This window comes from Camelina sativa, chromosome 5, assembly GCF_000633955.1.
Source record: "Camelina sativa cultivar DH55 chromosome 5, Cs, whole genome shotgun sequence".
NCBI lineage: Eukaryota > Viridiplantae > Streptophyta > Magnoliopsida > Brassicales > Brassicaceae > Camelina > Camelina sativa.
In genome coordinates, this window is record NC_025689.1 from 12,991,893 (window position 1) to 13,003,997 (window position 12,105).

A 12,105-nucleotide genomic window follows, 5' to 3' on the forward strand; every position below is an offset into this window, starting at 1 on the left:
AAAAAAAAAAAAAAAAAAAAAAAAAAAAACAGCGGGAAAGATATTGATTCAATGGCCGAGAAAGAAGAGGGTGTGAAGCTTATAGGATCGTGGGCAAGTCCATTCAGTCGTAGAGTCGAGATGGCTCTCAAACTCAAAGGCGTGCCATACGATTACTTGGACGAAAACTATTTGGTCGTGAAGAGCCCTTTGCTACTTCAACTCAACCCAATTTACAAAAAAGTCCCTGTTTTGGTCCACAATGGTAATGTATTACTCGAGTCACAGCTGATCCTTGAATACATCGACCAAACCTGGACAAACAATCCAATTCTACCGGAGAATCCGTACGACAGAGCCATGGCTCGATTCTGGGCCAAGTACGTCGATGAACAAGTAAATTCGTAAAACTAATTCCTTTGTTAACTAATTGCATAGGTATAATTTCTAGAAACGATATGATAAACACTTAGAACTAACTGTTTCTACAAGTTCAATAGTGAAATCAAGATTCTTATTCCCATTGGTAATGAAGCCACACCTCTCCGTAATAATCATTTCCATTGTATTTGCATGTAAAATTATAATAATCAATATTGTCGCGAATATTTAGTTAAATAAATGATAATGATAATTAAGAAGTATATTGGTCATGATGCATGTAAAAAAAAAAGTATATTAATTACTTACATGTTTATGAAACTTTTGCTGTATATAATTAACCTTGTAGGTAGTATCGATAGGGTTCAGGTCTCTGGTCAAATCAGAAAATCGTATTGATGCTGCAACCGAGGAAGTTCAACAACAAATTATGAATCTTGAGAATCTAATCAGGAACAAAGATTTCTTCGGCGGAGAGACAATAGGATTCTTGGACATGGTCGTGGGAAGTATAATCCCGTTCTGTCTAGCTCGGGGTTGGGAAGGTATGGGAATTGATATGATTCCAGAGGAAAAATTTCCAGAACTAAACAGATGGATCAAGAATTTGAAAGAAATTGAGATTGTAAGGGAATGTATTCCTGATAGAGAGAAACATATTGAGCACATGATGAAAATTGTAAAGCTAATGAGAGCAGCCTAAGAGACAACATACTACGCTTTAATCCTGCGATGTTAACTATAGTAGTATATGTCTTGTTATTGCAAATTTTTATGAACAATCTACTAAATAAAGATGAGTGATACATGTATCCGTAGTGGTAGTGGTAGTAGAATAAAAATGTATGAATGTCTAGTTCTATCTTAATTATTGACATATGATTATATTTTATCATGAGATATTTTATTGATATTGTTTAGTTAATAACTAATTTAAATTACTCAAACAAAAATCTAACATTTAAGTCCGGTCGTATAAAGTCATACATAATTCGATAGGTGCAGGTGAGTTTCAACATGCATCTAAACGATTAGTTATTTGGCGACGTCACGTAATCTGATACCAGAAAGTGCTTGCTGATGAGGAGTCTGATATATCAAATTTTTGTAAATAATGTGACTGTTAGAAAACTAGAATATGTCTAGGCATGAGGATTAGTACACACATACCAATAATGATGAACAAATTTACAAGTGATGCCAGTCATGATGTTACCTACCATATGTCCTTCGATGATACCTATGAATGATGCACATGCATTATGTTTTTTATAGGTGTTCCACACCAAGGAAAATAAACTATCATAGTAAAAGCTTTAAATGGGCCTTTTCTTTTCATTTATATTTTTTGTAGTCAAGATCAATTTACATAAGAGTATAATAGTAGTTTTTACAAAATCATGTCACATATCAATTTATGTAATAACTTAGCTTATATTTTAAATTTTAAAGTTATATCAAAATTATGAAAGTTAACATTAGATATACCAAAAAATCAAAAAATAAAATAAAAATGATATATCAGAATAGTTTTGGAAAAAATGTAAAGAGGAAAAATAATAAAAATGAATTATTCAATAATTATTATTGTAAGAATAAAAGACCTATAATTATTTCTCCAACTTCCAAAGGTAAAGAAACAGAGTTCTCAAGTCTAGTAGAAAACAGAGACCGAAAGGAAAGCTAATACTTAAAAGAATGACAGAAAACATAAAGAAACTTGCTCAAGGAAAGAAAGGGTATTTGCAAGAATAGTAAATAAATTAATTTTTGGATACAACTAGAAACGTATATCTAAGGGCATGTGCATCAGCATATAAATCAAGTGTTCTTCAGTAATTAATTCTCAAATTTAAATCGAAATTGACAATATAAGGAAGATACGTTCCTATAATTGAGACGTATTTTATCTCGTCCGTCCCCACACGTGTCCTATTGTTATTTGTTGTTGTTTTTTTGGTAGGGTGAAGCAAAAACAACCGAAGAGTCGAGATCATTTCTTTCTATTCTTTCCTTTCTCTTCACTCTTTTTCTCTCTCAGACGGCGATTTGTTTGCTCCGACCGATCTGAAATTTCATCTTAAAAATCTCCTCATGCAAAGGCCGATCTGCTCTGTCAAGAGGTTTGTGGTCGAAGTTATCCGCCGGTTCTTAAATTGAAAGAGGTTTGTGTTCGAAATTCAATTTTGGTTTTTATGTAATCTCGATTTAGGGTTTTTTTGATGTATCATCGATTGAGGGTTTAGAGAATTTCAACACGGAGAAGATGTCGATCAAACATATACCGTCGGTGCCGCCAGTTTGGGTTCCAATATGAGCACTACAATTACTCGTCTTACAGAAATTCGGGATAAAAAAGTCCATGAACGGTTAAAAAAAGATTTGATTGAGCATATTTGGACTAACTTTGGACATTTTCCAGATAATGAAGATTAATTAAAAAAAATCTATGAATTTAATAAAATGTATGTTTTTATCTTTGATGTTTCTATGGTTTATGTTTTTTATCTTTCATGTTTTAATTGTATTTTTTGTTTTTTNAAATGTTATGAGAGCATGCATAATACTCCATAATATGATTATCGAGGATGAAAGAGGAACATACAGTTACCGAAACATTGTTTCAGAATTTCAACACGGAGAAGATGTCGATCAAACATATACCGTCGGTGCCGCCAGTTTGGGTTCCAATATGAGCACTACAATTACTCGTCTTACAGAAATTCGGGATAAAAAAGTCCATGAACGGTTAAAAAAAGATTTGATTGAGCATATTTGGACTAACTTTGGACATTTTCCAGATAATGAAGATTAATTAAAAAAAATCTATGAATTTAATAAAATGTATGTTTTTATCTTTGATGTTTCTATGGTTTATGTTTTTTATCTTTCATGTTTTAATTGTATTTTTGTTTTTTTCAAGTTTTTGTAAGTTTGTAATTTTCTTATGTTTTTAATGTCAATGTTATATGTTTTATTTAAATTAAAACTTTAATATGTTTTTATAGATTTATTTAAATAATTAATTTTTTAATTAAAAATACTATGAAAGACCACACCCTGAAGAACACCCTGAAGGACACCAATGCTAAACAAAACTTAAGAAACTATCAACATATAAATAAAATAATTGAAGGACAAAAATTGAGGGACACATGCCCTAAGATAGAATAAAATCAAACAAAAAGGAGAAATTTCTTGAACGTTGAGTATTATTATTGACAAAGTTGGTATTGTTTGAGGAAGAAGAAAAGTAGTATATTTGAATTAATGGAGAGATGATAATGTGTTCACGGTTCATTGGATATTTAGCAGCGATATTCACTAAGAGAAGGCAAAATGGTATTTTCTTCATATAGTAGTCAAACACGAGAACGGAACCACAAAAACAAAACTACTAGTCAAAAGAGGAAGGATGTAACGCCTAGAGAACAGAACCATATAAACTGCATACGTGAACCGATCAATAATAATTCACGAGAACAGCAGTTACAAAACCACATAAAATAGTCAAAGAAGAATAAAGAGTTACATTAACAAAACAAAAAAAAAAAAAGTTAGAGAGTGAGAGAGAGAGAGGTGCAATGGCAGAGATTGGAGAGGATGTGAAGCTTCTAGGGTTTTGGGCAAGTCCTTTTAGTCGTAGAGTCGAGATGGCTCTCAAACTCAAAGGCATGCCATATGAGTACTTGGAGCAAGATATAGTGAACAAGAGCCCTTTGCTTCTCCAGCTAAATCCGGTTTACAAGAAGGTTCCGGTTTTTATCCACAACGGTAAACACATACCCGAGTCACATCTGATTCTCGAATATATCGACCAAACATGGAAGCAAAATCCAATTCTTCCTCAAGATCCTTACGAGAAATCCATGGCTTTATTTTGGGCTAAGTTCGTTGATGAACAGGTAACCTTATATATCAATTTGCTTAGGTGATTTCTAGAAACTATTAGTACTTTTGTGATGAAACGGTTTACGATATTCTTGTAGGTCGGACCAGGAGCGTTCAAGGATGTGATAAAAGCAGAGAAGGGAATAGAGGTTGCAATCGAGGAGGCTCGAGAACTCTTTACTTTTCTTGAGAAGGAAGTCACCGGAAAAGATTTCTTCGGCGGCAAGACGATCGGATTCTTGGACTTGGTCGCAGGAAGTATGATTCCGTTTTGTATAGCTCGAAGTTGGGAAGGTATGGGAATTGATATGATTCCGGAAGAAAAGTTTCCGGAACTGAACAGATGGATCAAGAATATGAAAGAAAATGAGATCGTGAGGGAATGTATTCCTCCTAGAGAGAAACAGATTGAGCACATGAAGAAAGTTGCAGAACGAATCAAATCAGCCTAATTAATAGAAAACAACTATACTCTTCGATCGATCGATAGATGTTAACTATATGTTTCATGTTTGTATAATCTCGTTAAATAAAAGTTGTATGAACAACGTAATTATTTCTTTTACTAAATTCTAATATCATATTAATTACTATCTTACTATATTAATTGGGAAGTACAAATATCAAACTAATCTTAAAATGTGTAAAAATTTATATTCACTTGCCATTAGAAAAACTTGATTAATTAATTAATCTTTATTAATTATTAATAAACCAAAAAATCGTTGACAGATAAATTAAATCTACAAAAGTAGATAAAATTTATTCGAATCTAAACTAATTCGTACTTAAAAAGAAAAAATATTATTAAAAAATTAACAACTAAAATTTTAAAAATCTAATCAAATAAAATCTACAACTATAAGTTTTATCAAAAAATTTTACCATCACGGGTTAAAATTTTTATCAAAAATCTAATCGAATAAAATCTATATCAGTTCTGTTTAACAGCTTAGATTTTAAAATTTAATAAATAACATAATAAATTATTACAAATTTTCATAAAAAAAAGTTTAGCGTGCGGTTTTCCCACGGATTACTATCTAGTATATAAACATTTTGAATGTTGTATTATTTCAGTTTCTTACAAATCTTAAAAGTTAGTTTGGGAATTGGTTTCCAGTTTCGACACGCAAAAAGTTGTCTAAACAGTGACAACTAAGGCCATCCTTAACGGGATAACTTTCCCCCTTTTCTTAGCCCAATAAATAATAAAAATATGTAACAGTGGGCTTAGATCAATTTTTTTGATCTTGGTTCAGAACTGATCCAAAGGGTGTTCCAATATTCTTCCTCTCTTCTGATTGGTCGAAAAAAAATTGAGTATTTTTAATTTTTTCATTTCTTTCATTCGCACGAAATCGTGTGTGTAGGGTTTCTTTCTCTTGCGAAAACGGCGACAGCTTCATTCTCGACATAGTCGCCGCTGAAGCTTTGTTTTCCGGCAATTGAAACACGAAATCGAAAGGAGAGAAGCTAGTTCCGTCCTATTCCGTCCTTGTCTCCGTCGTTGTCTCCGTCGTTTCCTTTGTCCGGCTTTTGGCAAATCGAAACCAAATCTCAATCGAAACCACTTAATTACGAATAGAAAATTGCATTGCCTATTATTTGCGATTTCTTAATTGCATTGCCTGTTTCTTGTAGTTTCTTGGACCACTTCACGCATAGAAAATAGTTTTGTGAGAGAATCCATAGTTCTCTTCTCTGAATTGTTTAAATCTATGTCGAAGTAGCTGAAATCTAGGGTTTAGATTCGCTCTCGCAGGTCGTTGCTGAGTTCTTCAAGCTTTGTTCTTTTTTTCTCCAAGGTAAAATTTAGCTTCGAGACTCTAATTGTGATTATGATCGATCAAATTCAGAATCGTCTTGTGTTTTTTTGTTTTTGTTTTGATGTTTCAATTTTATTTTTGGGATTTATGGGATGCAGATAATAATGGAGTTTGATAACGGTAGTCTAGAGGTCTTTTTAGCGGTAGGAGTAGTGGTAAGGAAGTAGTAGTAGAAGAAGAAGAGAGTGGGAGGAGCTTGAAAGTGTATAGCAGGAAAGGGAATCATTCTAGAGGTAGTGAGGGTGGTGGTTCAGCGGTTAAAAGGAGAATGCATGGTTTGTTGTTTAGCACTTTGTTCATTGATTCATTGACTCGGATTTTAGCCCTAGTTGAATCTCTTGGACTGTCTGATCACTTCTTAGTCAAAGCTATGACTAGCTAAGTGGTGTCACAGTAGTTATAGGCTATAGCAAAGGTCGTAACTCTCTTGGATCATGGGAAAGCTGAACTGAAGAATCAAAGTTTCCTTAGTAGGCCGGTTTTAGCGAGCTTTAGCAGGATGTGGGGAACAAGATAAGTTTTGTTTAGTGTGTGTCAAGTGTTATGACTTTTACTTATACACAAGTTTTGGTTGCTGTGCCGAGGGAGATGAGAGATTGTTGGTAGCAGAGTATATGCCAAATGATACTCTCTCAAAGCATCTCTTTCAATGTAATTGTCTTATCCTTCTCTCGTTATTAGCTTGGTTTATAATCATGTTTGGATGCTTTACATTCTTCTTTTTGTTTAATGTTTTCAGGGGAAAAGTGGGTGTGGATTCTTGGATCATTTGCAGCTTCCTTGGGTGATGACAAAGAAGGAGCTCTCTGTTTTCAGTGTTTACATGGAATCTGTTGTTGTGGGTGATGACAAAGAAGGAGCTCTCTGTTTTTTAATTTGAAAGTTTTGTAGGTAAGTATTAATAATTTTTTGTCCAAGATCATTGAATTTGGTTTGTATATTTGTTCACATTCAAGTTTTGGTCTATAGTTAATAATAAATTACGTCTTTGTAAAATGTTTAAGAATATTATATTACTATATCTTTATTCTAAGAACACCAAAATTAGTTCCCCCATTTTTTTTACCTATCATCTTAACAACTGATCTTAGATTATTTTCACTATATATTTAATCTAAGAACATACAAAAAAGTTATCCCATTAAGGATGCCCTAACTACCACGGACATCACATGTATGGGTGTGGCGTGTGGGTCTAACCAATCGGTTACCTGATTTTTCTTAAACAAAGCTAAAGCAAATTTACACTGATTCAAACCAAATTATATTCAAATCCGACTTGATTTAACTGAATTAACCAGTTTTACCAGATTTTAACTGTCAAAACCAAAAAAAAATAATTAATTTCGATAAAAAAAATTTCAACCAAAATAAATCGAGATCTGAACCAAACCAAACAGGTTATTCATTTGACTAATTTCTATAAGCAAAAGAAACTGGAAACCAAATCAACCGGATCGGTTGGTTTTATTAACCGAACTCGCAGCCTACTACTTATATGGCTTAACCATAGAAATAATCACCGACACTTTACAGATAGTTACTAAAGCAATAATTTGCTAGAGCCTACAGCCTAGAGCCTAGACATTATGTGGCGACTGGTGAGCATGCACATAAGTCATAATATATATACACATTTTAACTTATGCCAAAATCTCTTAATCAGTATCTCGATGATGGAGAAGAAGACACCAATGGGACGTGCTGGTAAACCAAATGAAGTTTCATCGCTTGTGGCATTTCTTTGTTTTCCGGCAGCTTCTTATATAACAGGTCAAACAATCTGCGTTGACGGAGGTGCAACGGTCAATGGCTTCTCTTTCAAGCCTCTGATTTAAAGCTGGCGTTGATTGTTCGTTTTGGATTGTGTCTATGCATGTTTCTTTGTTTACTGTGTATTTATCTTCAAATAAACTCGCAATCTCTAGCGTCTTAAGAACACCGGCCTGTTTTATTGTTGAATAAAAATGAAAGGAGAGCAATCCATTTTTTTTTCGTTTGAAGGCATGCACTTCTATACCGGTTGCTTCGCTATATCAACTATAGTTGAATAATATGAATGTGTTTGATAATTTTATGGAAATGTAGTTTTTAAGAAGATGCAAATGTTTATATCTTATAATTATTCTTTTTTTCTATAAACTTTTTCATGTAAACATAAATTACAAATTAAACTTACAAATTGGTGTGTGTGTGTTTTTTTTTTTAATTTGTGAAAAGGTTTTAAAAATCAAACATAAGACCTTTGTATTTCTTGTCTACAAGCAACACCATTCATTGTTAGTAGGAAACACCACCAAACGGACAACTCTATAACAATATTACAAGAAAGGTCGTGTTATTCAAACATTGTTATAAACAAAATATGAATAAACCTAAACTAGAAACAAGTATGAAGAAGCCGAAAATACTTTCATAACTCTCCAAAATATATCTATAGGGTCCATAACTCCATATTATTTACCTTTTATTTTACAAAGGTTTTATTTGTAATATTTTTTTGAGTTTTTGAAAACTGTTAATGTTACCAATTTTTTTTTTCTATGGTCACCAAATACCAATTATATAGTACGATTTTAACACACCCGATGTCAAGATGTGCTAGTGGATACGGAGCTGTCAACATCCATGATCTGGAATTATTTTGTTTTCTTAAACATGTGATCTTCGTTAAGAAACTATTAGCCAGAAATATTCTATCATTTATCCTGTGGTCCAACGGTCGTTAATGTGTATATATTTGCGCAAAATCAGCGAAGAAGTACGTAGATGGAGGAAATGGCAAAACCTAGTGCAACTCGTGTGATAATAACAGTTTTAATGGAGATAAAATAAACATCAAATAATAGATAGTGTTATAACACTATATATTTTGTTTATTATTTGATGTTTATTTGGGAGTAAGAGTGAGACCAAAACATTTCTTGTTCCAATGGACTGAACTAAAAAGATAATCCGATTTTTTTCAGGCTTATATATCTAGCTCTTAATAATGCCTTTTCTGAAGGATCGGACCGGTGTTAAACATTTGGCACTGGTCCTAGACTCCTAATAAATATAGTTATTTTATATTAATTTTGATGATCGGATAACCTTTAAATACAGGGTCTTACACCTAGCTTTTCCAAAACACAAAAAACTGCACCCATTCACAATTAGGCTACTCCTAAATTAGCCCAAACCAGTTGAGAAAACCTGGTTTTTACAAAAGAATGGTTAATCACTAAAACCATTTGGGCGACAAAACACCAAAAAACTATCATGAAGAGGATACAACCCTCTCAGGGATGGCTAAAAGAGCTAAAACTTAAGAACATCTCCTCCTATCAAAAATATCTAAAGTGAACGTTACAAAAACGTTCTAAAAGTCTAAACAACATCTATCGCTTTCTAGGATCTTCGCATTTACATCTCATAACCCACCAGAAAACGGCAAACTTTGTCGTCGTTTTACCACAAGACCATTAAAACCCTCAGCCTATAAATGTAAGCTAAAAACACCGATAAGTCTTCAAAGCCAAAACAAAAAAAAAACATTGCTAAGAAGGCAGAAAGCACAAAAACAGAGCGAGAGAGAGAGCTAATGGCGGAGACAGAAGAAGTGAAGCTTTTGGGGATATGGGCGAGCCCTTTTAGCCGGCGGATCGAGATGGCTCTCAAACTCAAGGGCATAAAGTACGATTACGTGGAAGAGAAGCTGGAGAACAAAAGCTCTTTGCTTCTTGCTCTTAACCCTNATCCATGATCTGGAATTATTTTGTTTTCTTAAACATGTGATCTTCGTTAAGAAACTATTAGCCAGAAATATTCTATCATTTATCCTGTGGTCCAACGGTCGTTAATGTGTATATATTTGCGCAAAATCAGCGAAGAAGTACGTAGATGGAGGAAATGGCAAAACCTAGTGCAACTCGTGTGATAATAACAGTTTTAATGGAGATAAAATAAACATCAAATAATAGATAGTGTTATAACACTATATATTTTGTTTATTATTTGATGTTTATTTGGGAGTAAGAGTGAGACCAAAACATTTCTTGTTCCAATGGACTGAACTAAAAAGATAATCCGATTTTTTTCAGGCTTATATATCTAGCTCTTAATAATGCCTTTTCTGAAGGATCGGACCGGTGTTAAACATTTGGCACTGGTCCTAGACTCCTAATAAATATAGTTATTTTATATTAATTTTGATGATCGGATAACCTTTAAATACAGGGTCTTACACCTAGCTTTTCCAAAACACAAAAAACTGCACCCATTCACAATTAGGCTACTCCTAAATTAGCCCAAACCAGTTGAGAAAACCTGGTTTTTACAAAAGAATGGTTAATCACTAAAACCATTTGGGCGACAAAACACCAAAAAACTATCATGAAGAGGATACAACCCTCTCAGGGATGGCTAAAAGAGCTAAAACTTAAGAACATCTCCTCCTATCAAAAATATCTAAAGTGAACGTTACAAAAACGTTCTAAAAGTCTAAACAACATCTATCGCTTTCTAGGATCTTCGCATTTACATCTCATAACCCACCAGAAAACGGCAAACTTTGTCGTCGTTTTACCACAAGACCATTAAAACCCTCAGCCTATAAATGTAAGCTAAAAACACCGATAAGTCTTCAAAGCCAAAACAAAAAAAAAACATTGCTAAGAAGGCAGAAAGCACAAAAACAGAGCGAGAGAGAGAGCTAATGGCGGAGACAGAAGAAGTGAAGCTTTTGGGGATATGGGCGAGCCCTTTTAGCCGGCGGATCGAGATGGCTCTCAAACTCAAGGGCATAAAGTACGATTACGTGGAAGAGAAGCTGGAGAACAAAAGCTCTTTGCTTCTTGCTCTTAACCCTGTCCACAAGAAGGTACCTGTTCTTGTTCACAATGGTAAAACCATTCTCGAGTCTCTAGTAATTCTTGAATACATCGATGAGACTTGGCCTCACAATCCAATTCTCCCTCAAGATCCTTACGAAAGATCCAAAGCTCGGTTCTTTGGTAAACTCATCGATGAACAGGTATGTATATATATACCCACACACTCTCTTCACTAACTCCAGTTTTGTAATTAAATTGATTTAATATTAGCGATTTTTAAAGTCGAGGTCAAATAATAAACAATTGGTGATACTTTAATCAGTTGAAAATGCAAAAAAGTATAATTATTTATTAGAATTAGAGACTAAAAAACTAATGTTGTTGTTTCTCTAAGAATATTGTAGATTATAAATGTGGGTTTTGTATCAATGGCAAAAGCGGATGAGAAAGGAAGAGAAGTGTTGGCCGAACAGGCAAGAGAACTGATTATGTATCTTGAGAAAGAACTTGTCGGAAAAGATTACTTCGGCGGCAAGAATGTCGGATTCTTGGATTTAGTCGCCGGAAGTATGATTCCGTTTTGCTTGGAGAGAGGTTGGGAAGGAATAGGATTGGAAGTGATTACAGAGGAGAAGTTTCCAGAGTACAAGAGATGGGTGAAGAATCTGGAGAAGGTTGAGATTGTTAGAGATTGTATTCCTCCAAGAGAGAAACATGTTGAGCACATGAACTACATGGCAGAGAGAGTAAGATCTTCTTAATTCAAGGAAACAAATCATCTTCTTAAGTCTTTTGATCAGTCCGATGTTGTAATTTAAGTCTTTGGTTAATTATCACATGTTTCAATGTTTGTAAGATGATATCGTTGTTATTGTCCTGTTATATATATATATATATATATGTGGTTGAGACTTGAGAGGGTGAAGATTGATCAACCTTATCTTTTCTAGCTAATAATTAGAAAAGTTTGGTCCATGTCCCATAATATGACAGATTGCGACAACTGAATAAAGAGAATTCAAAACGAATGAATAGAAGGAAAGATAAAAAAGCAACAACAAAATCAAGGTTTGGTTGGGAGTTGGCACCTAACATCCTTACGTATTTCACACCAATAGGTTAACCTCAAGGCTATATAATTACTTTCCAGTATTATTGCCCCATATTATTTTGATAGGGAAATTTTTTATCATCCTCTCTTAAGTACGTAA

The 12,105-nt window shown here is 33.7% G+C and overlaps 3 protein-coding genes across 3 annotated transcripts; all 3 read left to right on the top strand.

Annotated features, from left to right (window-relative positions):
• LOC104786739 (glutathione S-transferase U3) lies at positions 21–1,252 on the top strand. Its single transcript, XM_010512187.2, has 2 exons — positions 21–375; positions 710–1,252. The coding sequence occupies exons 1-2, from the start codon at positions 52–54 to the stop codon at positions 1,061–1,063; spliced, it is 678 nt and encodes a 225-aa protein (XP_010510489.1). The 5' UTR covers positions 21–51; the 3' UTR covers positions 1,064–1,252.
• Positions 3,828–4,821, top strand: LOC104786740 (glutathione S-transferase U4-like). Its single transcript, XM_010512188.2, has 2 exons — positions 3,828–4,265; positions 4,350–4,821. The coding sequence occupies exons 1-2, from the start codon at positions 3,945–3,947 to the stop codon at positions 4,701–4,703; spliced, it is 675 nt and encodes a 224-aa protein (XP_010510490.1). The 5' UTR covers positions 3,828–3,944; the 3' UTR covers positions 4,704–4,821.
• On the top strand, positions 10,687–11,810 carry LOC104786742 (glutathione S-transferase U5-like). The gene is made up of 2 exons (XM_010512189.1): positions 10,687–11,094; positions 11,299–11,810. Exons 1-2 carry the CDS (start codon positions 10,777–10,779, stop codon positions 11,653–11,655), a joined length of 675 nt encoding a protein of 224 aa, XP_010510491.1. The 5' UTR covers positions 10,687–10,776; the 3' UTR covers positions 11,656–11,810.

Excerpts from the sequence above, each read along its gene's own strand:
- LOC104786739 (XM_010512187.2), top strand. The coding sequence starts at position 52 with ATGGCCGAGAAAGAAGAGGGTGTGAAGCTTATAGGATCGTGGGCAAGT. Across the intron at positions 376-709 it reads CCAAGTACGTCGATGAACAA|GTAGTATCGATAGGGTTCAG; the intron begins GTAAATTCGTAA and ends TTAACCTTGTAG.
- LOC104786740 (XM_010512188.2), top strand. The coding sequence starts at position 3,945 with ATGGCAGAGATTGGAGAGGATGTGAAGCTTCTAGGGTTTTGGGCAAGT. Across the intron at positions 4,266-4,349 it reads CTAAGTTCGTTGATGAACAG|GTCGGACCAGGAGCGTTCAA; the intron begins GTAACCTTATAT and ends ATATTCTTGTAG.
- LOC104786742 (XM_010512189.1), top strand. The coding sequence starts at position 10,777 with ATGGCGGAGACAGAAGAAGTGAAGCTTTTGGGGATATGGGCGAGCCCT. Across the intron at positions 11,095-11,298 it reads GTAAACTCATCGATGAACAG|ATTATAAATGTGGGTTTTGT; the intron begins GTATGTATATAT and ends AGAATATTGTAG.